Source organism: Phaethon aethereus (genome assembly GCF_964289735.1).
Source record: "Phaethon aethereus genome assembly, chromosome: 11".
In the NCBI taxonomy this organism is placed as follows: domain Eukaryota; kingdom Metazoa; phylum Chordata; class Aves; order Phaethontiformes; family Phaethontidae; genus Phaethon; species Phaethon aethereus.
In genome coordinates this window covers 16513490-16539414 of record NC_138587.1, presented here as the reverse complement: position 1 = coordinate 16539414, position 25925 = coordinate 16513490, and the positions used below count along the sequence as shown (strand labels likewise).

Genomic DNA, 25925 nt, shown 5'->3' with positions numbered 1-25925 from the left:
CCTTAAAAGTAAGATTTGTTTTACAAGTGTTGATGCTGAAGGGAGACCTAGACTGAAAAGTACTCATAATTCATGAATTCCTTAACAAGATTTTCCAGACCATTTGACATATTTATACTACTGTCTATTTTTGCCAATTGTGTGGCCTTAGCTGTTTACATCCCATTCCCAGAAGATGACTCTAATTCAACTAATCATAATTTGGTAAGTACTCAAGTTTTTATTTTATGTTTGTTTGCTATACTTCTCAGTTGATGGTCATGATTAGCTGCTAGTATTTGAGACTATATTAAGCATAGATAACTTTACTAAAAAATAGAATTGGTATATAGTGATACTTTAAAATGCATATGGAATTGCTGTATTTTCAGTTTTAATATGCATTCCCTTATGTCATGCATTAAAATAAGATTTTTCAGCAGTGATATTATTTGGAGGGGAATGCACATTAATATTACGCTGCATGTCTACGTAAGTTTGTGTTGTATAACAATTTTAATTTGAATTTGTATCACTTATATTGATTAAATACATTCACTAGCTGTTACTGTGTTTCTGACACTTGTTTCAGTCCTTCTGAAGTTTTATTGCCTTTCCTAGTATATTTGTCTAGTCTGTTTTCAATTTTTAATGGTCTTATTTAGCTGTATATTTTACTAGATATTCTAGTTTTTAATGAGAGGATGGTGGGAAATTTTTCATTAATACATTTTTAAAGTGATAGGAACATCAATGTGAATTTTAAAAGCAGTCACTGCTGGTATAAGTGACCTTTCAGAAAGGGATGATACTGCAGTAAGTAGTGTATAGAGATATATTTCTTCGATTGAAAATAGTGTACTACTGTGCTTGAAAATATATAATGAAAACTAATTTTGTTTTAATTTTCTATTTTAATAAAACTTATAAAGGCTATCACACTCAAGGATAATATTGAATTACATTGCAATAATTTCATTGTTTATACTAAATACCATGTTGAGGTAGTGGGGGTCAGCAGTCCTGAGTATTCAAAATCTGCATGTGACTTCTTTTTGCGGGGGAGGGGAGGTTTGTTTGAGAAATAAAGAATTGGATACCAGTAAGTAGGTAATTTTTGATTATTTTACATGGAAAATTTAGGGTGATACGAGGTCTTCTAGTTATGAACGTGTTTGTGTAATTTGTGGTGTCTTAGCTTGTTTATTTTCCAAAAAATAATTATTCTGTGCATATGACCCATTTTATGTGTGTGGGTTTTTTATATTTTGTTTATCAAGATTAAGCAAATATGGACAATAACAAAAATGCTGGCAAAAGGCAGAATAATTCAGGTCAATGTAAAGAACGATTTATGCAGCTGTGTATCTAGCCAACCGATCTTTCTCTCTTCTTTCCCCCGCCCCAAGAAATTCAGGGCACAAATCTCCATAGCTGTCAATCCACCAGGAGATCTACTAATAACGAATTTCATAAAGCATTACATGAAAAGGGTAGAGCAGTTACTTCTGTCAAGAGGCTAATAATTTTGAAAGAAACGTTTTTAGCATTAGTTCTGTTAGGCTAACGTCTGGTATTTCTGACCTAATTCTACACTGCTCTAGTATTTAGAAAGAAATAGACATTTTTATCCCTGATGTTTTTTCTTCTTTTTATCTGGTGTGGCCATGTTAGTCTAAGCAAAAACACGTTACATTTTTTTTTTTAGTAAGAGATCCTTATCTCTTAAGTAGAAAGGGTCTTGAACACCCCCAATTATATGTATATAAAGTTTACTTGGACATTTCAATTCTCTCACATTCCCATTTACATTTGCATCCTGTTTATACTAATGTTGAGTAATTCCACTAAGTTTGCTCAAAGAACAGAATTTATCCTGACAACATGCTTTCAGGTGCTGGGACAGACTTAAGCCTGGTAAGGGAACACACAGGCACATCCTGTTTACCTGATCTAATAAAATAAAGAGTTCTGGAATGAGCAGCATTGGCTTTTCTTATGACTAAGGTTCTACATAATGAAGTACACTAACCAGTGATTTCATGTATCTTCCTCTGGTATTTCACTGACACTTTTCTTAGTGTAGACCCATTTCCTTTGAACTCTTGGTGTGGTTTCAAGCGTACTGTGAGGGAATATCATGAAGAGCTGCATTAGAAATCTTCAGGCTTGCTTGGGAACCTGCTTGAGCGTGCATTTCCTGATGCTTGAGATGAATGTATAGATATATATTTGAGAGAGGGCTGTCAGTTGTCTTATAGTGGAAGCAGAGATTATTCCGTTGAATGATGTTCAGTCCTTTTGTGATGCTGGTCTAAAAAACAGATCAAATCTCAAAAATAAATATTAAATCTTATGAATAGGCTTGGTAGCATTTTAGCCCCTGCCTGCAGACATATTTGTCTTCCATGAGCCCTACACTGCCAGTTTGATCTTGCTAGGGGACTGTACCCTGCTCTGGCTTTAATTCAAATTCAAAAGCTGAGGAGAATAAGATAATGTCCTCTTTCCTTTCAGCCCAGGTGTTTGGTCCTATCAACCCCACAGCCTCTTCTCCTCACTTTCCTCTCTCTGGACACAGGCACCCGTTGCCACTGTACTGGTACCATTTGGTGCCTTGGTGGGGAGAGACCAGAGTAACATGGTCTGCCTCTAGTGCCTTCAGTTGCTCATTATGTAAACCCCCAAAAGTTCAGCTTTATAAATTTCAGTTTGCATATGGATATTCTATCTGGGGCTTGGTTCTTAGGGAGTAAATCAATGTTGCTTCATGGAGTTGAGTAGATTAATAGATTTCCATCAGCTAGCTGAACTGGCTTATATATTTTTAATTTGTAAACAGAAAAATTAAATATTTATGCATGTAGATTTTTTTTTTCCTAATACAAAATATACATGATTTGTAATCAGCCGTGGAAAGAGGAAGCAATGGTACAAGGGGGCAAAAACCAGTGGAACACTGGTAAGTGGGAACTAGAAATGGAAACTTTTCCAGTTTTGCTTGGGATAGGGAGAAGACTGCATATATGAGAAGTTGAACAGTCCAAGTGTTCTGCAATGGCAGACTCGATCCAAGGGTGGACATGCAGAACAGGTATTCATTCCCCTTTGTGATGGGATGTTAGAAGACAGCTTCTGTATGATGGAATTTCCAAGATTTGTAAGAGAAATCTGAGATACGATTTTGGTCTGTCTTCACCTGTGACTGAGCCAGTGAAACACTGACCAAATGTCAACCACCTAACTGCTGGTTGAGCTGTGAGTGAGCCCTGTTCTCAATTTCTCATGAATGTTTCAATATGTGGTGTCTAATCAACACAGAGTCAGTTATACATTGCAGTAGTAATGGCAAAAGAAATTTTAGCACAAATTAACCAAAAATATAACAGACATTTTAAGAAAAAGGTTTTTGTCTTAAGAGAAATAGTAAATCAAATGTATGCATATTTTATGAGTGTTTTAAAAAACAGATGTATCTTGGGTACCTGTTAGGCTTGCATCTGAGTCAGTTTTTAATCATAAATATCTTAAGATAGATGTCTGTGAGAAGGTTCCACACCCTTGTTTTTGGAACAGTAGACTGTTAAAGAAAATTGACAGTGCAAGAGAAGCGTAAGGATGGGACAATTGTGTGTTTCTGCGTTGGTCACCCATCTTTGCTGAGATGCAAGTTATGATTATTGAAGTGTTTGTGATAGAGCCAGCAGCATACTATGAGATATGAGATACTTATGATAACTTCAGGAAACAAGAAGGGGTTTCTTCATGATATCAGTGACTAAATTAAGCAGATGGTAATCACGGATGTTGTAGGATAGGAATCCTTAATTATTGTTTTTTTATCTGTCTCTTCATCTCCTGAATAGACAAGCTTAGATTTCTGTTTTGTCTTTTTGCTGTTCTCCGAGAGTAGAGGGTGCACTACAGCTGTCTTGCACGGTGGATTCATGGTCATCCTTATTTTATCTCAAGAATAATGTGTTAGTACTGGGTGATACAAAACAATGCATTTCAAACAAAGCAGAAACGCAGAGTTAAATTCAGACCGGACTGTGCTTGACCACTTGCCAGTGTTGCAGTCTTGTGTCCTGTGGGACCGTTTATCTAATCCTTTGTCTGAAATACCTTGATGTGTGTCTCTGGTGTGTGCTGGGAGAGGCAGGAGGAAGGGATCTTCTCTTCTATACTTTGAACAGAGCAGCTTCTCTTGTGTATTTCTGTACTGCATAGATTGCAATACAGACTAATGAACTTTGAAACAGTTATTGAACTTAATCCTGAATTCTACTTGATAATTAGTCCCTAATCAGTTAACATTCTTTCACAAGTGGGCCCAGTTCTTCTGCAAGTAGATGGGTGAAACTATTACTGAAGCAAGTTTTTTTCCTCTTAGAGCACAATGTGGCCAGTGTACTGTAGGATGAAATCCTCATAAGCTCACTACTTCGTTCATGTATTAATGTAGTTTCTTTCATTTGCCTTCAGAAGTTTCAGGTGATCTGAACTTTCCATGCTTGATTCAGCAATTCTTCTGGCAGTGTTTCTTGTCTGAGCTTGATAAGAAGCAGCTTCTGGCAGGATGGGTTTCCTGTATATGTCTATTTTCTGTTTTTGTCTTTTTAATTTTTTTCCCCCCATCTGCGTTATGTTATTTCCCTTCATGTCTTTAATCTTTGTTAACTTCACACTCACTTCTTTCTTTCTTGTTATCTTTTGTCTCTGCCCTCTGGCTTCCCTCTGTGTTTACCCTTCTGTTTGTCCTCTTCCGCAGCATGCTTTGCTCTATCTCACTTTCCCACCTCAATTTTTTTCTTTTATCGCCCTGCTGTCCCATGTTTGGTTCTCCTGTGCTTTGCCTCCTACTGACTTTCCCATTGTTCTGACTAGCATTGGGCTTCTTTACAACATGCAGGCAGACTGGCACAGTAGAAGTCTGGATTTTGGCTGCGATCAAGGCATTTTTGGTTATTCTTTTTCTTTCCTTTTTTTTTTTTTTAAAATAAGTAAATGTGAACAATAAGAAGGCATCCACACTGAGTCTATGAAAACTAGACCCCGGAAGTTTGAGTGATCTGCTTTGGGTGTACTGCATTTTTTGTGACTAGACCCTGAAGGTTTCCACTGGTGAGACTCTTCTACTTGAGATGACAGTGTGTGCATTTTGGGAGACTTACTTGCATAAATTACAGAAAATTGGCAAGTGCAAGATCACCTGAGTAAAGGGCTTGACCCTAATGCATAGAGGGCTGGAACCTAATGGTAATTAAAGACAGTGCCTGTGGTAGCTGGATTCTTCACCCTTGTTTCTGACTACTATTGTCAGTGGGGAACCCTCTCACAAAGAGTGAGGTTCTGGATTAAAAGGTCTCTCCAGCCTGTGCTTACAGAGCAGGTTAGGTGATGGTCCTGAACACCTCTTCTTTCTCCCAGAAAGTTGGGATTGGAAGAGCCATAGCAGGCGGACACTGCTGCAGAAAGGTGTAATGGTTGTGTCCTATCTTCCAGGCAGATTTCCTCTGTAAGGAGATTTAGGTGGATCTTTCAGTGCCTCCAGCCAGTGTTGTCCCTGAACTGTTAGTTGTGCCTTCAATCTAGGGCACAGCAGGAGCCTAGTACTCTGACAAGAACTGGTTGAACTCTTGACTTGGAGGTGTCAGGCTTCCTATCCTTATCTCATTAGCAACCCCATGACTCATTAAGTTCTAAGGCCACATGGCTAATTAATCCATCCATTGAAAAGTTTTTTTTCTTACCTTGCACCCAGTTATCCTTTATACGTAGCTTGTCTGAAAATATTGTAGAATGTTATTAAGTCTAACCACATTTAGAATTATTTTTAATAAAGATTTTTGTTTAATTGCTAAATGTTCTGTGATGTATTTTAGGAATATTTCTGTATGTATCTACTGTCTTTGCTGTGTTTACTTGTTCAGTGGTCTTTTGAGGCCTGGGTGTCTCTCTCCAGGCTTAGAACATCTTCCAATCTAAATAACTTTTCGTTACTGTGTTTCTGATCTCTTTTTACTTTTGGATTCTTAGCTAATGCTCTCTCCTAATGTCTCTGCTAGCTGGTATAAAATCACTCAAGTAAACTTTTCAGGAAAGATGCAAGATAGTTTGGAATCTACTGAAAATACTTCATTTTGCATATGGGAAAACATGATGGAGACATTACAATGTTTTGTGTGTATTTAGCCAAGCTAACTACCACTAACTACTGGTACTAAAGGCACTAGATTAATTCTTTGTAAGGGAAGATGTCATTAGATTTAATTTGAAAAAAGGATTAAAAAATACTGGATCTGTTTGTAACTGATATATCAAAGGAATGTTTATGTTACATACTGATTCAAGTCAGTGAAATGTATTTATAGCTCTGTGTATGAATAGTCACGAGGGCCTGAGAGAAAGTCAGTAGCTTAATTTTGAAAAAACCCAAATATTAGGAGCTGTCCTTTTTCTTTTCATGTAGACTTAAAAATGAAGAGGCTTGAATTCCCTCCTCATCAGTTTTTGTGTCTATATGCATATGTAAATGCTCTAAGGGATAGTTTTGATAATTTTTTTCTGCTATTTTTAATGTGCATTGATTACCCTGGCATCTGTTTTCTCATTCAAAAAAACCATGAAGTAACTATTTAAATACTGGGACAGCCTGACTTATCTTTCTGAAAATTAATAGAAAGCTGTTAGGTTATTAGGTGAGACAGTATGCATCAGTAAGTAACTTTTGCACAACTGCAAGAATTCCTTAATAGATGACATTCCTGCAAGGGAATGACTAAAAAATATTATAGTGCTGTACTCAGCCCTATCTTCATATTTCAATTCTTTTATGTTACTGTCAGCCCAAAACTTCCAGTAGTATGTGGTAGCTAATCATCATGGATTGCTTTGACTTTTATCAGTGCAGATCATGTATTTATAAAACTTTTTTCCTTTGTGTTGTAATGCATACCTCTGCAAAATAGATGAAAATTGAGTTGGTAGTATTTATACCCACTTTGTCCTGCAGCCAGTTCCTAGGCCTATTCGAAGTCTGCTTTGCACTATACCAGTAGCGTGGAATAGCTCTTGAATTTCTTTTGGTAAATGTAACTGCATATGTCAAGTCCATCTCTAGTGGTGAATGAAACGGGAATTTTTATTTCACGCTCTGGCTTAGGAAAAGGGACATTCCTGAAAGAAAATGACAGAGATGACTGGCAACTTCCAACTGGTAGAAGGATCACTTGGGTTTGTAGGGGTTTGGAAATAACATAGACTAGTCCTTGTTCTTCTCTCTTTTGTTTTGTGTGCCCCAATGCGACTTAGGATTTAGCTACTTAAGCACAGATGAAAATGGGTGTTTGGAGTACAAGAGTATGAGAGAAAGGTCTGCAACTTAGTTTTACAGGTTTCAGTTAGTGACACTGCCAAAATAATTTCCCTTTTTTTAATGTAGGAGATATCTTCTCGGTTATCCAAACCAGAAGGCCTTACAAAAGATGTACTTAATCATTCCCATTTGAAAGGAGATGTTTTTTTCCATGTTCAAAGTTGCAAGCTTGTTCCTGTGGGGAATTCCTACTGAGGGCTTGTCTCCTTAAAAAGATTTGCTGGTAGTGCTTTACTGGCAAGCTGCCTAGGGAGATACAGCGTACACCAGAAAGAGTTCTTTTTCTATTATAGCCTAAAGTCAGTCTCCAAAGCAGAATAGTGCTGCACTGGTAAAGGCTTTTTCTCCCTGGCTTAATCGTCCTGTGAGAGCAATGATTTCCTGCCCTTCTTCTCCCTTAGTCCGTGCTTGGTAAAGGTATGACTGCAAGACTTTATAGACTGGTCACAATCAAAGTAAATCTGCGTACTTCCAAATACACAGAATAATCTTATTAGTTACTACATCAGTGGAATGGTCAGTGGGAAAGTAGTTAGATTTGACATTAAAATTGTTGTAATTCAAATCCAAAGTGAGCATTTAAGATGAGTGGGGGAAGCTTGTACTTTCCATACAAACTATTGTGGAATAGTGTTAAAGTTGATTTTTAAATGCTCTGAAAAAACCCCATGAACAAACCTAGGTTATAAAACCAGTTTACTGACTGTCTGTAAACCATGTGAATTACTAATTTCCTCCAATATTGAGTATGTACTTTTAACAAAATACTAATCTACAGTTTTATTCCTTGACACTAGCTGCTATGCTTAAAGGAAACCCTGAAAATTGTTTCTGAAGTTTTTACTCAAAAAAATGACCACATAAAATTGAGAATCCTTACATGTTGCCATGTATCAGTGCCATACCAAAAGTAGATTACCATAAATACTGCTTGGATTTACTTTATAAAACCTGTCTTAAAACTCTACGTTATGCAGAATACTGGTGTTCGCTTTCTTTTAAAAACATACTTCATATAAGAAGCATATTATGCATTGAGAACTGTGGGGTGGTTTTTTATATTGTCTGTGTGTGTGTGAGTGCTGTGTCTTGGAATACCACAGAGTTGGGATCCATCGCTCTTGAAAGTGCTGCCCAAGGCTTACTTAATTTGAACAGAAATGGAGAAGTCCTGGGTGCTTTTGAAAAATCGGTCCCTGGGTGCTTCACAAGACACATTTTAGTTGATCTTAACAGTTATATGAATTTTCTAATCTGATGATCTTTAATGACAAACTGTTTTCAGTAATGGTTAATTGAATGTGTGATTTGGTTTATCATTCATTTTGCAAGAATTCAGATTTGTTTATCCTGCTGTCATGCACCAAAACCTTTCTTTTGCTGGGCCATCTGGAAGGACAGGGCCTTGAAGAAAGGTTAAATGATTATATAATGATCATGGGAGAATGTTAATTAGGATGGATTTGCTTTTCAATGCTAGGGGTTTTTTTTGTTACTGTATAATCATCTGCAATAAAATTTTCATTTAATGAATTGCAAATACAATATTATCCCTCCCCCTTCAGAGGAGATTGAGAGCATGCCCTTAGTTTCTGCTTGTATAAAATTCACTTGGTAGCACCGATGAGCAGCCTACTGTTGTTCATGTTTTTTCATAGTAATTTTTATGAATAAAAGTGCTTTTAGAGTTCTCTTGAAGAATGCCTTGACTAAACAGAGTGTGATTCTTCTCAGAAACCTAGGTGCTTGACTTCAGCATTTGAAAACAAATGTTAGATAAAGACTTGAGATTTATGCTCAAACTTTAACTATGAAAATAATATTTTTCAATGAAATCAACACAGTTGACCAGGATACGTCATTTGCCTATTCAGTGTTAGTAGGGAGTATTGTTCTGGAATAACACTGTAGTGACTGATAGTAATAAAACTTTTAAATGATGAGGAGATTGATTTTCATGGATTTATTTATATAGTTATGAACCAAGATTTTTTTCCCCTTTTTTATTATTAAAAGGTATTATGTGAGTACATTTTCAGTTTTGTTGCATAGCTGAAAGTTTGGGCAGTGTCTAACTCCTCTGTTGCCATTACGTGATGTTTTTTGGTGGTCACTATTCATGTGGGTAGAGTGTTGCTTACAAGTTTGAAAGCTTGTAGAATTACTCCTTTTGATAATGTCATCATTAAGGATCTGAATCTTGCTACTTGTTACTGTGGTAAATCACAGAATATAAACTGTGATCAGTGTTGATCAGTATAGCAGAAAGGATGATGCTAGACAAAACTTGTAGAAGATCAGAATTTAATCTTCAAATTTATTTTTATTGCATGTTTTCTAAGAAACTAATATTTGATGTATCCTAATTGAGGAAAGTGGTTCAGATCAAAGGTTCATGTGGCCAATCGTTTTAGTTGTCGTCTTCTCATGTAATACAGAACAGGTGGTACGTTGAATTTTATCACACTTGACAGCTTAAATATGTCATACTGAACTACCAGGTTGTATTTCAGTAAAGTCCAGCAGCACAAAGCAGCCTACAGAGCCAGTTACATTTGTGTGGCACAAAGGTTGGAAAGCTCCTTGCAATGTAAGAACATAAACATAAGAAATGTTCATTAATAAGGTTCAGTAGTTTAATAATTATACTATTCTGGGTTGGCTGACAGTGGCTGCAGCAGTGCAGCAGCCTCCAGCAAGATCATATCTTATGCCACTCAGCTAATCGAAAAAATGCAGTCCTTCCAAGGTACTGAGTAGCAAACACCCCAAAGCTGTGTTATGTTTATCAGACATTTTGTTAGTGCGGTTTTCATTCTGATGGATTTATTATGATGACATTACTTTTTTTTTTTCAAATGCTCATCCAGAATCCCTTGAAACATATACCAATGATGTGTGGCATAAGTCAGTTACTCATAATGAAATTATATTTAAGTAATTATATGCTTATCCTCTTCCCCAAAACACTTACTAGTTCCGAGTTCAGGTAGCATTCATTGTTCAATAATTTATTTCTTGCTGTAGCAAGAAAGAAAACAACCTACCAAATTATTTTAATCAATGTGTTAAGTTCTGTATAAGGTCTCAAAATCTCTTGAAATTACTGACTTCAGACAAACTAAATTAAACAGAATTCTTTTTAAAAAAAAAAAAAAAAGGAACCATGTTTTAACCCAACTGTACCTAAGAGTATCACAGTATTAAATGATTCTTACTACAGTTTGTGCTTGGACTGCTAGAGCAAAGATGAATACTTCAGGTACAAAGTCTCTGTGACTGTCCCGCATTCGCAGTGCGAGGCAGCTAGCTCTGTCTCCTGTTGAAGTGCCAGCTGCCATAATTCGCGAGGCATAGCATAGAACAGAGTTTCTCTATATTCTAGTACCAAACTGAATGATACTTAAAAAGTTTTACATTTTGTCTTAATGCAGCTATCACATTTAATGGAAATTCCCTAAAACACGGTTTCAGCAGAGGCCATGTTATTTTACTGGCTAATGATTCAGTTTTATGTTTGCATTGCCATGAGTGTGTTGATGTAAGCCCATCTTAAGACCAGACATGCCTGCCATCTGTATTCTTAATACAATAAGAAGACCTTACCCTGAACTGTGAAACTTGCTGGAGGCTTTGCAAGCTTAACACCCATAGTTAATGCAGGCTGAGCATAGGTAGACTGAGCATGCACAGACCCAGTCTGTCAGCACAGATTAGATTTGTGACTTTTTAAAGGACTTTCTTCTGTAGTAAAAGGCTGTCAGCTGCTTCTCACATCTGTTTTCCCTAAGCACTGCATTTATCAGTGTGGATGAAAAATACATGGGCCACAGGTTGTGATGTAGCTAAGGTTGTTCTTCTAGGAGCTCCCTGTTAAAAAGTGAGGAAAAAAGGCCGAAAAAAAGAGAAGCTTTTGCAGTCACATGGTATACATATCTCTGAGCTCTGTAACTTCTGAGAACATCTGATTTCAATGGCAGAAACAAAGATTTCAAAGTTATTTTTATGTGTTTTTTGAGAACAGGAAGGGAGAAACTTTGTGTTCCCTCTCCCCCAAAGGCAGGCTGCAGCAGGAGCCTACATGCCATACCAAAGCTCATCAACAATGCCAGGCTGTAGGGAGATGAGGCTTTATTAATTTTCATGTTTACAGAACTGCTTATGTCCTCTAAGAGGAACCTCAATTATGCAGGTTAAGGAAATAAAATGGTTTGTTGCCATAGAGGAAAGGGTAAGAGAAGGTAGGTAAGATGCTAGCCATGAACTTCAGAAATGACCACTGAATTTTTTAGTTGTCTCCTAACTTCTTGTGTGTTCTTGGACAGGCTATTTATCTTATTAGTGTTTCAGTTTCCCACTTATAAAATAGCTTTCTGCTCTAGAAGGATATCAAAAAGAAAAGTAAGTTTGAGGCTGTGAAATGTTGAGATATGGTGATAGGGTTCACATGAACAGACATGAACAGTAGAATGAGATTTAGGGAGTTCTCTTAAATCAGTTTCTTATTTTGTCTTTATTTGGAAATGGTTTGGCTGACTTTCTGGTGAATCTTGTTGTCAGAGGCTATATTTTAAGTTTGAGAACGTAGAGTGTTTTGGCAGAAAATTTTGGTGAAGAAAAAGAGATTGGTACTGGCAATATAGGAACAGAAGGAACAGCCACTGTTCCCATAGCGATACAGCAAAAGCTGTTTACCTAAATGTCACTGCAGTAGGAAAGGAAATTTGGGGGAGTTAATGTTAGATGTCTCAGAAGACACAGTAAGCTTGCAGACAGTGCTTCATGTGTATCTGAAAATGCTCATGTTAAGCTTCTATTTGTTATATTAGTAACACAAGCACCCCTCAATGTTGGTTTGGTGGGAGGTTCAGTGACTTCTTGAACAGGTGATCTGTGAATGACACCAGGGCATTCAGCAGAAATTGCACATAGCAAAAGAAAGCATGGTATTTCGAGTGTTCACAAATATGCTCATGTGAACTGTCTGGCTGGTGGGGATGGTACCGCCAAAGGTGCGTTTTAGCATGACCAGGCAACACGTGCTTTGTTCTGTTCTAGTGAAAACAGGCTGAGGATTTACAGATGGTTTTGAGGCCTTGATATCACAGAATCACTAGGTTGGAAAGGACCTTTAAGATCATCAAGTCCAACCATTAATCCAGAACCACCATGTCCCCTAAACCATGTCCTGAAGCGCCACATCCACACGTTTTTTGAACACTTCCAGGGATGGCGACTCCACCACCTCCCTGGGCAGCCTGTTCCAATGCCTGACCACCCTCTCAGTGAAGAAATTTTTCCTAATATCCAATCTAAACCTCCCCTGGCGCAACTTGAGGCCATTTCCTCTTGTCCTATCACTAGTTACTTGGGAGAAGAGGCCAACACCCTCGTCGCCACAACCCCCTTTCAGGTAGTTGTAGAGAGCGATAAGGTCTCCCCTCAGCCTCCTCTTCTCCAGACTAAACAACCCCAGTTCCCTCAGCCGCTCCTCATAAGACATGTGCTCCAGACCCCTCACCAGCTTCGTTGCCCTTCTCTGGACACGCTCCAGCACCTCAACATCCTTCTTGTAGTGAGGGGCCCAAAACTGAACACAGTATTCAAGGTGCGGCCTCACCAGTGCCGAGTACAGGGGCACGATCACTTCCCTACTCCTGCTGGCCACACTATTCCTGATACGGGCCAGGACGCTGTTGGCCTTCTTGGCCACCTGGGCACACTGCCGGCTCATATTCAGCCGGCTGTCAACCAGCACCCCCAGGTCCCTTTCCGCCGGGCTGCTCTCCAGCCACTCCTCCCCAAGCCTGTAGCGTTGCATGGGGTTGTTGTGGCCAAAGTGCAGGACCCTGCACTTGGCCTTATTAAACCTCATACAGTTGGCCTCTGCCCATCGATCCAGCCTGTGCAGATCCCTCTGCAGAGCCCTCCTACCCTCCAGCAGATCCACACTCCCACTCAGCTTGGTGTCATCTGCAAACTTACTGAGGGAGCACTCAATTCCCTCATCCAGATCATCTATAAAGATATTGAACAAGACTGGTCCCAGAACCGAGCCCTGGGGAACACCACTCGTGACCGGCCGCCAGCCGGATTTAACGCCGTTCACCACAACTCTCTGGGCTCGGCCATCCAGCCAGTTCCTCACCCAGCGAAGAGTAAACCCGTCTAAGCCTCGAGCCGCCAGTTTCTCCAGGAGAATGCTGTGGGAGACGCTGTCAAAGGCTTTACTAAAGTCCAGGTAGACAACGTCCACTGCCTTTCCCTCATCCACTAGGTGGGTCACCTGGTCATAGAAGGAGATCAGGTTGGTCAAGCAGGACCTGCCTTTCATGAACCCATGCTGGCTGGGCATGTTCTGCAGATGCCCTGTGAGCACTCTCAAAACCAACCGCTCCATAATCTTCCCTGGAACAGAGGTCAGGCTGACAGGCCTGTAGTTCCCAGGATCCTCCTTCTGGCCTTTCTTGTAGACGGGTGTCACATTGGCAAGCCTCCAGTCTTCTGGGACCTCCCCTGTTAACCAGGACTGCTGATAAACGATGGAGAGTGGCTTGGCAAGCTCCTCTGCCAGCTCTCTCAGTACTCTCGGGTGGATCCCATCAGGCCCCATAGACTTGTGGGTGTCCAGGTGGCTTAGCATGTCCTTGACTGCTTCCTCCTGGATTATGAGGAGTACATTGTGCTCTCCATCCCCGTCTTCCAGCTCAGGGGGCTGAATATCCTGTGGATACCTGGAGTGGCTATTAAAGACTGAGGCGAAGAAGGCATTAAGTACCTCAGCCTTGTCCTCGTCCTTGGAGACAATGTTCCCCGCCATATCCAGTAGGGGATGGAGATTCTCCTTGCCTCTCTTTTTGTTGTTAATATATTTGTAAAAACATTTTTTATTATCCTTTACAACTGGGGCCAGACTGAGCTCTAGCTGGGCTTTTGCCTTTCTAATTTTGTCCCTGCTTGACCTAACGAGATCCTTGTACTCTTCATGAGTTGCCTTCCCCTTCTTCCAGAGGTGATAAACTCTTCTCTTTTCCCTGAGTCCCAGCAAAATCTCCCTGTTCAGCCAGGCCGGTCGCCTTCCCTGTCAGCTCTTCTTACGGCACATGGGGACCGCGTGCTCCTGCGCCTTTAAGGTTTCCTTCTTGGAAGGCTGTCCAGCCTTCCTGGACCCCTTTGTCCTTCAGGACTGTCTCCCAAGGGACTCTCTCAACCAGTGACCTGAACAGGCCAAAGTCTGCCCTCCGGAAGTCCATGATAGCAGTTTTGCTGAGTCCTCTCCTTACTTCACTCACAACTGAGAATTCTATCATGTCATGGTCGCTAAGCCCAAGACGGCCTCCGACCACCACATCTCCCACCAGTCCTTCCCTGTTCGTAAACAGCAGGTCCAGCAAGGCACCTCCCCTGGTGGGCTCACTCACCAGCTGCATCAGGAAGTTATCCTCCACACACTCCAGGAACCTCCTAGACTGTTTCCCCTCTGCCGTGTTATACTTCCAGCAGATGTCCGGTAGGTTGAAGTCCCCCACAAGAACAAGGGCCAGCGAATGCGAGACCTCCGCCAGTCGCTTATAGAATGTCTCATCCGTCTCTTCATCCTGGTTGGGTGGCCTGTAACAGACTCCCAGCAGGATGTCTGCCTCATTGGCCTTCCCCCTCATCCTTACCCACAAGCACTCTACTTGGTCTTCACAATCTTCGATTTCTATGCAATCAAAACACTCCCTAACATACAGAGCCATATGAGCCATATATGAGTGGGTGTTCAGTGAATGGAGGGTTTCCAGTGAAGGGCTAAGTAACATGGATTGTAAGCATGTTAGAATTGTCTTTCTTGCATTTAAACAAGTATAGAGGTAACAAAATACAAACGTGTTAACAGATAACCTTCAGGCAAATGGAGCACAATGATTAAGAAAATTAGATTTCTGGGCTGAGGTTACTGGAAGTATTTAAAGATGTGGATTAGAGCTCTGTGCTTAAGGGCTCCTTTAAAATAGTTGCTTTCTAATGGCTAGAGAAGTGATAAATTGTCAAGGATGCATCAATATCCTTCATACAACATTTATCAATCTAAAAGTATTTTTAAAGAATATGGCTACACATGTAAGAAAAGTAGATGTGTTATTTTGTAGCTAGGTTACTTTGTAAAAATGTACTTTGAAATGCCTGTTTTGCCTATTAAAGAGGGTATCTTTACGTTGAGGTGGTGATGTTGAAAAAGGCTTGACCCATGTGTCAGCCTCAAGTTGCAAGACCAATGCATTCTTTCTGGATAGCAAGATTCTGTGTTCAGAAATGTTACACTACATATTCCATCACTTAGTATAAAAGGATAGAATCACAGAATGGTTTGGGTTGGAAGGGACCTTAAAGTTATCTGGTTCCAACCCTGCCATGAGTGGGGATAACTTCTGCTAGATTAGGGTGCTCAAAGCCTTGTCCAACCTGGCCTTGAACACTTACAGAGAGGGGGCATAAACAATGATGTTATTTTCTTTGATGTCTGACTTAGAAGTATTTTATGGTTTTAGAGGTATTTCAGAATTTGCTTTTACAGAAGTACAAATCTTTTCACATTCTTACTCAAAAGTTTAATCTCTAATAAAGAACAAATTTTACATGTAGATATTTCAATATTTGGATTTGAGATCTTTGGAGTGCAGAATTTATTTATTTTTGTAAGGTGGATGTTTACACTCTTAGTTTTGTTTATAAATCAGTGAAGAGAAGAAACAAGCCTATATGCCCAAGTGCATGCCAGAAGATACAAATCATGTGAAGAGGATTTAGTTTCTAAGAAGAGATCACCAAACTTTTCTACCAAATGTGTAAACCACATTTTTGCTGAATGTGGAAGAAAAAGTTTAAACCCACAAAAATCTTCTTTAAATCTCCTTCAAACTATTAAAAATGCAAGTGAGTGTGGCCATTTTATACCAGAAACCTTTATTTTCTTATGACACTCTTGTTTCCAGTATGGCATTTTAAAGGGTTTGTGTTTGAGATATATAGCCTGTCCTATTATTAGACAATAATCTCAAAATAAGCTCCTGGCAAATGTGAAGGACAAATTAAGGTGCTAGAGGTCCAGGTGCTTGGACTGTTTTCCACTCAGTTGTTTACTCATTTCCTTTTTCCACTTTTTCTCATTCATTCATGAGAAGAAACCCATCAGTGGAGGCTCCAAGCTGATGCTTCCACCATAATAATGTACTTTTAATCTTGGCAAGTAGTGGAAGTCATGTGTTCTTCCGTGAACTAAATCTTGAAGGATATGAACTGATAAGTAACCTAATCAAGTATCAATGAACTAACTAACAGGATTTGGGCGTCTCTTCATAGTCATTGTTTGCACACTCATGGTTTGCATAATTTAGAGTATGGTGCTGATGCCTGCTCTTCACTAAACTATTAGGGAGGTTACTGACAACAGAGATACTTCAGTTTCCTGGGCAAGGGGCAGACATGTGGGCTCACATTTGGCTGGAGGAGGCATTTCCTCAACTGACAAGCAGCATTCAGTGTGCCAGACACTCCAACGTAGGGTCAACACTCGGCATGTAAGGTGACTGTGAAACATCAGCTGTTCCTGCATTGCACTATTTGTAACCCCTTCTGTGTATGTGAAGACAAGACAGGGAAATCCTAGGGTGTAAGAGCACAAGTTTTCCTGTCCTTACTCCTCTAAAGCCTTGGAAGAGTAATCATGAGCAAAAAGTCCATGAGTTTAAAGTCCATGGGTTTACTCTACACGGGGGCATTTCAGGACGCACCCTACAAAGCTGTGATTATGTATTTTAGCAAAGACTTGCAAAATTGCAAACGCTTCCTCACTTTTACTTGCTACTACTCCACTCATGAATAGTGCATGTTAAAGCCCTACTGGAATGAAAGAAATCCTTGAACTTGAATCTTTGAATTTAAATGTTACTATATTAATTTTAGTTTGTGGTGGAATATTTGTTTCTCTAAAAATGAAAAAAGAGTAACTATAGGCGTTTATCTTGACTTGGAAAGGGAAGTTAAAAGGGCTTATTCTGTTTTGAGATGTAATTATCTTTTGAAGAAGTCAAAGGTTCTGGACTTTTGTGTGTGTTGCAGATGAAGCTTCATTGCTTGAAAGTTTGAGTCCTGCATTTTGACAATCTAACAGCTTAGTAGTAATGGTGGTAGATGCTTCAGTGTGTCCAAAGAAGGGCAACGAAGCTGGTGAGGGGTCTGGAGAGCAAGTCTGATGAGGAACAGCTGAGGGAACTGGGGTTGTTCAGTTTGGAGAAGAGGAGGCTGAGGGGAGACCTTATCGCTCTCTACAACTACCTGTCGTGCTTTAGCCCCAGCCGGCAACTAAGCACCACGTAGCCACTCGCTCACTCCGCCATGGTGGGACAGGGGAGAGAATCGGAAGAGTAAAAGTGAGGAAGCTCATGGTTTGAGATAAAGACAGTTTAATAAGTAAAAGCCGCACACGCAAGCAAAGCAAAACAAGGAATTCATTCACCACTCCCCATGGGCAGGCAGGTGTTCAGCCATCTCCAGGGAAGCAGGGCTCCGTCATGCGTAATGGTTTCTTGGGAAGACAGACGCCATCACTCTGAACGTCCTTCCACCCCTTCCTCCTTCTTCGTCTCAGCTTTATATACTGAGCGTGACGTTATATGGTATGGAATATCTCTTTGGTCAGCTGTCCTGGCTGTGTCCCCTCCCAAATTCCCGTGTACCCCCAGCCTTCTTGCTAGCAGGCCAGTACGAGAAGCTGGACTGTCCTTGACTACTTAGCAGCAACTCAAAACATCAGCACATTATCAACATTTTCTCATCCCAAATCCAAAACATAGCCTTACACTAGCTTCTGTGAGGAAAATTGACTCTACCCTGGCTGAAACCAGGACACTACCTGAGCGGGGGTTGTGGTGAGGTGGGTGTTGGTCTCTTCTCCCAACTGACTAGTGATAGTATGAGAGGAAATGGCCTCAAGTTGTGCCAGGGGAGGTTTAGATTGGATATTAGGAAAAATTTCTTCACGGAGAGAGTGGTCAAGCATTGGAACAGGCTGCCCAGGGAGGTGGTGGAGTCACCATCTCTGGAAGTGTTCAAAAAACGTGTGGATGTGGCGCTTCAGGACATGGTTTAGGGGGCATGGTGGTGTTGGGTTAGCAGTTGAACTTAATGATCTTGAAGGTCCTTTCCAACCTTAGTGATTCTGTGTTTCACTAGAAATGGGTTTTATAGATTTGGTTGGTAGGTAAAAAAGAAATTTCATGAAGTATAATAAAATATTAAAGAATATTGTCATTCTATCTAAAAAACTGAGACTGAAATTTTTATTTTAAAATTATTTTTTATCCTTAAACTAAATATGAATCCGTCCTTTTGTGTCTCTCTGTGTATTAACTTGATTTAAATGATCGGGTGCTACCCTTAGACAACCTCAGTTGCAGAGTGAATGACCTTATGCCCCTTTTTGATGGCTGCTCATGTTTTAAATGAATGCATTTTACTTGCAGTTAAGATGTGTTAAACATGAACACTTAAAGTATAATGACTTAAGAAATGAGTGATAAACTGCTGTGGTCTTACCATCACATGAAAATACCTGACTCTCACGGAGCAGGCACGTTTTTGGCTTTCCGGTTGTAATTATTTAAATGTTAGAGCTCTTATAACTCTGAGTAGGATATACAGTCTGAAGGGATTGTACTCTTTTTTTTTTTTTAAGCTAAGCCCAGAGTGTGGATATTGTACATAGAACTTGCCTTGCTAAATAACTAGCTTCATAATTCAACTACTGTACTTGGTTTAAAATCAGAAGAAGCTTATCTAAGTTCAAGTTTGTTTTGTCATTTGTAGTGTTAAATCTATTATGGATACTTTACTGCATCTCGTTAACCCTTTCCTAAGGCTAAATACCAAAGGCTGTGCTCCCCAGAAGAAGACTAAGTATTCATTCACCTTGAAAACCTATAGATAAGTACATGTTACAGCAAAATTGTAAAAAAAAAAAAAAATTGAAGGGGAAAAATAAAATTTGATTAATTTTTGATAAATGTCATGGCTTCATGATGGAATTCACTCTGTCAGTAACTGTTAAGTTGACAAAAAATTTATGAGAATTGATTCCCTAATTTGTAAGTTAGTCATGTGTTACATGTATATTCGCTCTACCAAAATAGTTGGGTTCTGGCGCATTTTATTCTACAGCTTTTCCTAATAACAGTTTTTCTTCCCGTGCTAATAGATTTTTATAAATGGTGAGATTTCAATGATGAAAATAATAACACTTCAAAATATGTTAAAATTGGTGAATGGTTTCCCTCAACTTCAGTAATAGTTGGATGCTGCTATATTTTTTCCACTAAAGTGTTGATTACTTGATAATTTGATGCTATATCTATTCAGACATGCTGTGCATGAGTTAAGAAAAATATGACGTATTTTGCCTTGTAGTTGCTAGCTGTGGTTTTTGTGTAAGTGGTAACAAGCTGTAAAGATGTGTGCTCTATGGTTTGCAGTGATCTCCATTGCTGGGAATAACTAAGAAAAAAAAAATCAGACATGCTTAGAAATTCTTTGTTTGGAGGGCTAAATCTGTCTGTATTCTGCTGTCCTAATTGTGCATAGTTATTGGAGACCTTTTCAGCTTGGACAGACACAGATTTTCCAAAGGGCAGAATCAAGCACTCAGTTTTGTTTTTATTTTACAATACTGTATATATCTATCAGCCTAAAAGAGAACACTGTGTTTGTTTTGAGCTATAGGTTTATAGTCTGTGTACATTGTTTTTATGTAAATTTGACAAGTATTTGTGCCTCTAAGAAGGACTGGAGGTTATTTTTATTGATAATTTAAGCATCGTAATTAATTGGACGTTAAATGTCAAGATTTTTCTTTCAGTTTGGATGTACCCCAAAATTAACTTGGTCATGCTACAAGCAACTCTGTGTGTTAGCAAGATTTTTCCTTACTGTAGGAACAGCAAATTATAACAACTGTACTCGGTTACAGCATCAAGTCCCCAATCCTAGCTCTAACACTGACCGTTAGGTGTGTGTAGGGGATGAAATAAATGTGCAGTACTGGATCCTTATCTCGGAACTTTCTGAGGCGGGGGTAAGGTCTTTGTGTTTAATCGTTTTAGATGAGACAGTACACATCACAGTTAATAATTCAGTAGTTGCATGCAATACTTCCTTGAACCATTTTGAACATTTTCTGGTCATTGCACTTTCTTATTAATTGTTCTCAATTTTTTTCTAAAGATGTTTCAGCTGAGACAAATTTTTTTAACATGTTCCCCATAAAAAAACCCCTTCTGTTATGGAGCAATCTCCTGCTCACCTGCCTTTTTTTTGTTAATCTTTCCATTGCTCCTTTAACAAGCTATCTTATTCTTTTATGTCACTGTAGTCGATATTTTTGCTTGTTCTGCACCTGTAAGGAAGGTAAAATTTAAGAATGCAGTGATGGTTGCTGCAGGAGTATTCTTCAGAAATAATATTTTGAACGAGGACTGTTCATGACATGATGACATTTGGATTCCTTGGAAAGATGATCTGAGATGCAGTCACGTATAGTGTGTCATAATTCAATATTGTATCAGATCGATACTGACCCAGTGTTTACTCAGTAGTGATCTGGGTTACTAGAATATTCTCGTTTTGTTTTTCCTGCCTTTGAAGGCTTTCTGGTCTCATTTAGCATGCAATAGATACTGTTTATTCAGTAACAGATACTATTTATGGAGGAATAAACATATTTTCTGTTAAAATAAAGCAGATGTCTTTAAACTGTACTTAGTAGTATCTTGTCTGTTGTTATTAATCTAATGCTTATTTTGGCAAGCCTGAAGTTTGAAATGCAAAAGTAGTCGAAGTACTTCCTTTGTCAGCTGTCAAATAGAATCCAACAGCAAAGTTGATAGCGGTACTGGTCTGATTTCCCTCCTCAGCCACTCCCACAATTTAAGAGTTACTTTTTGCATACTGCAGCTACCCCCCAACATCTGATTTTTGTGTGTTTCTGAGATTCTAAATTGTAGCAGTATTTCTTCTGTAATGGAAGGGACAGTGAGAAAAGTGCATTTTGAGGAAGTAGCAGCCGTGTTCATAATATAGGTGCTGCTCTATACCACCAGCATATGCATGTGGAACTTGCTACATCATTTAGGGCTGTGTCAGCTATGCCTTTCAGCAGATTTCATACTGTCACAAGTTCCTCATTTTAATTGTATCATTTCACTGTAGCACTTCTGAGTAATTTTATTGGTAGAAGGTAAAGCCAGTAGGTCCTGGACAAATTATAGTAATGACTTTAGCTAAATCAGATTATGTCCAGATACTTAAGGATAGTTTCTGTGTATTATTAGTAATGATATTGCATTACATATACCTACATATAATGATGGTTCAGAATGCTGCTCCCGAGTATACCGTGCTTGCAGTATTTCTCATAGGGATGTTGCATTGTAATTTAGGGGAAAGGATAAGTCCTAATACTGCATAAAAGTAAGAAACAAAGATAAGCCGGGTAAACGATCTTAGAAAAATCCCTTTCCTTTATTTTATAGGAATGTTAAAGAAAAATTCCTGGCATTTCTAAATTCCTTGCTTGCCAGGAACATCTCTGGTTGCTTGCAGATAAAATAAATGGATCCTGGTTTATGTTCACTCGTTTGTAATTTAATGTACAATGTAGAAAGTCCTCAGTGTGTTAAGATCTTCCGAACTACTGTTTTGGAAATCTTCCACTTTTATTCAGGAAATTGTTATTGCTGAAGCTGATACTGTTTCACTAGAGCATCTGTGTGTGCGCGTGTGCATGCGCGTGAATACTGCAAGTTTCTGGGAATATACATATGATAGCACATCAGTCCAGAATGATTCCTCTGTATGAGAAAACAGAGCAGTTGATATGTGGAAATTTTTTTAACACAACTAGACCAGTTGAAATGGTCAGTCATTGTCCTACTTTCTTTTCGGGCTGGTAGAATAATCAGAATTTCTTTCCCCCTCATTTCTTTCCCTTGCCGTGATTGTTGAATGTAACTCAAACTTTAATTGGGAGATTGTTCTACTTCCTTGAAAAGAGCTCTCTCTTTAGCAAGTACTGCTGAACTGAAGTATGTGGTAGTCAGTACAGTAATGATGAAACTGTTACAGAAATTCCTTTTTCTATTAAGGTGCTTTTGGATCACTGATAATAGCTTCTAGGAGTTCTTAAAGAAGACTTTGTCTCTAAGTGGTACAGACTACTAAGCAAGGAGCCATCTGACAAGCAATTACATTGCTTTGTCTAAGGTCAGTTAGACTCTGAGGAATCCTGCAGATTATCAGTCATCTCAGGTGAGCTTTGTGCCTTTGTAAATTTACATCTTTTTATGGGTGTTAGACAGGATCTGAGTTAACTGCCTCTGTTCGGCGTACCCATGTGACATGGATACAGGACTTTCAGTTAATATTGGCATGCCACAGTTTAAAAGAAAGTTTCCACGCAGGATGCCTACAAATTTCAGCTGCCCTTGCTGCATACCCTGTTGGGGGTGTAGCTAGGAAAGCCTCCAAGCTGACCTGCCTATAGGGCACACGGGGGCAGCTGGTCGCAGTCTCCGCACCCTTCTGCACTGGCCACAGGCAGGCACTTGGGGTGGGATGAGCAAGTGGGAGCCTGGCAGCCTGTTCTTCTCCATCAGCGCTGCCTTCTGTCCTCGTGATGTTGTGGTAAGGCAAAGCTGGGCTCAGGTGCTAAATGGGCACTAAGGGAACTTCAGCCACTGTCTTGCTACGCTTGTGCTGGCAGTCTACAATGATGTAATTCCTGAGAACAATACAAATTTTGCAAAATAACCAACATGACTTATGCAGCCGGAAGTACTATTAATGATAGTATCTCATCTTGACCAGAAACTATGAAGTTACTAGGAAATGGGGAAATATGTTCTGGAGTGCATACATCATTTTCCAGTTTTTATAAACTAGTGTCTTTCATAGTACTTTTACATTTGTACTCTTGTGTTTTTGTGTTTTCTGTCATCCTCCAAAATGCGGGCTAGTGCATCTTTTGAGGTTGTTACTGTAATTCTTATGTAGTACAGCTTGCCATTTTTTTTTTAAAGTAGAAAGTTATTCTGTGCTGAAGGCTGATGTCTTGTAGTTATGAGAAGAGCCTTTTATTTTAGCTCATCAGTCAGCTGTAACTTTCATTTTTATCTTCAGATGTAGACAACAACTGGGAGAGGAATGCTCTGGGTTGCTTTCGTTGCTGATAAATACTTCAAAAATCATTAAAGAGCAGGCTTTTTCATGCTGAGGAAAAATCCTGCTTTGTTGTCTATCCTTACATGAAAATGTAGAAGATTTTGCGTGTCTCGTTAGCATTACCGTTATCTGTTACAAATCTGCTGACTAACTCTAGAAGAATAAGCCTGCAGTTTTTTAGCATTATTCTCAGCTATCATAATGTCATCCCTCATGAGCATCCCTTGCAAACAGCATCTTACACGGTGAACTTGCAGCTCAAACTCTGTGCCTTAATCCAGTTTTGTTTGGGAGGTGGAGAGGGGAAGAAATAGCAAAGTTGTTAGTAGACACTTTGCATGGAATTAGTATCAAGGTCATATGCAGTAAGAAATGCAGTGGATATAAAATTCAGTTACTTGAAATTATAGTCTAGAAGCTTTTTGCTTTGGACCAGAACACTTAAAATACTAGTTTGTGTCAAAACTGTGGCCCACACGAAGATTTTCTGGATAGCTTGTAAAGAAACATCGTTTCTATAGCCAGATGTCTATTTTGCAGTGGCAAAACCTACTAAATGCCCGGTTATACGAAGTCAAGATGCTTATGTGTAATCTGTGATTCTCTCTTTGTGTCTTCTTCTGAAAGGAGATTCCCAATACCACATTTAATCAAGACTAGTATTACAGAGTTCGCTTGCTTTATCAGTTGCTTTACGGAACAATTTTAGGCAAAAATGTACTGTGATATATTGAAATCATAATTTATTTTTCATATTTTAAACAGTGACAGCATAGAGAAGGATAAGGCAATAGTATATTTCATTTAACACACGGTTTAGGAGTTAACAAAGAGGAGCTCATGACTGGAAGTTCATAAAGCAAGTGCTTTTGTATTTTAGTCTTTATTTTAAAATTAATTATATGTTTGAGGATTAAAAAGGTCACTAGTAAATGCTTGTCTGAAAAATTCATTTACGTCTTAGCAGTATAATCTTCAATTTCCAAGCTGATTTCGGATATCTAGCTGTGATAAGAACGTGGTGTGGCACCTTTTAACAGTTGAAGTGTCAATGATCTGCAAGTTTTTCACTGGTTTTCAGTACCTGAGCCTGCAATTATGGTGGAAGAGAGGACAGAAGGCTAGTGGAATGTGGATACTTCGACTCGCAGCAGAGACAATACACAGGAATGATGTTGTATCATTTTATCTGTCTTGTAGTCAGAACGTTGCCAGAACTGAGGTGTGGTTGCTTTCTAATTATACTGTTGAATTTACTTTTGGAGTTTTTTTGGGATTTCAAGATTATGTAATTCTTTGATTTCAAGTGTCAAGCTGTACCGTGTAACGTGAATTTATATGCATGTGAGTTGTGGTCCTCAGTGCCTGTTCTACTTAGAAATGTGTATCATTTTTTAAAATGGTGAAGTCTCACACCATATTTGCTTTATAGTTATTCTATTTATAAATTCTCTTTTACTACCAGTAAACTGGCATATATAAGGGAGTTACAGGCTTCATTTCGTGAGGGGAGGAACCCCCCAAACCTTGCAAGGATAGAAACCATACAGAGATGTATTATAGACAACTGAGCATGGTGAACTTCCTTTATTGTAGCACTGATTTTTTTTTTTTTTTTTTTTTTCATTCTTTAAACATAAGCCTTTGACCTGAAATCAAATTAATGTTAAACTCATTTTAGAGTTTCTTGGAAAATGCAGACTTTATTCATAGTATCTGTTCTGATTTTTCAAAGAGCACACCACATGTCTTGTGGTGGAACTGAAGTAGTCTTCTGAGAACTTTTTTTTGTGTTATTTTGTCACTTTTATGGCTTCTTTTTTCAGAGTAGGTTATTCATTATGAAACTTCAAGAAAAAAAGAATTAAATTTTGAGAACTGTAAGAACGAACAGCTAAAATGGCAAAAAAAAAATCATGAAGGTAGATAGGAACTTTGAAAAGTCACTTGTTCAGCATGGTTGTTTCTCAGTGAAACAGTTAATTTTTTTTCCTCTTAAGCATCAGCTTCCCATTTATTTTCCTTAATGTCTTGGATAAGCAGTGAAGTTTAGGAGACTGAACTTGTCAGTTTATTTCCTGTCATTTGTTGTGAGACTTGAGCAATATACTTGAATTCATTAGGCAAAATCTTAGAAAATTGTTCCCTGTTGCCTGAATATATGATCTGTGCTAGCTTTCCAGTCTGTTCAATAGGAGAATCTATTGCCTGTTCAACAAGAGGCCTGGTTATGAAAGGACAAGCATTTAGCTTGTCCTATTGATTTCAAGGAGTGTATTTATTTCAGTAACTGTCAACAGAATAATTTAAGGGA

General features: G+C 38.9%; 1 protein-coding gene across 1 annotated transcript in view; it reads left to right on the top strand.

Moving 5' to 3' along the window:
• CACNA1D (calcium voltage-gated channel subunit alpha1 D) overlaps positions 1-25925 on the top strand; it is a gene marked incomplete at its 3' end in the record, with an annotated part of 199580 nt that overhangs the window by 5740 nt on the left and 167915 nt on the right. The window contains exon 3 of the mRNA XM_082004726.1: positions 99-204. Within this exon, the coding sequence (XP_081860852.1) occupies positions 99-204 (106 nt within the window). The remainder of the gene's footprint in view (positions 1-98; positions 205-25925) is intronic.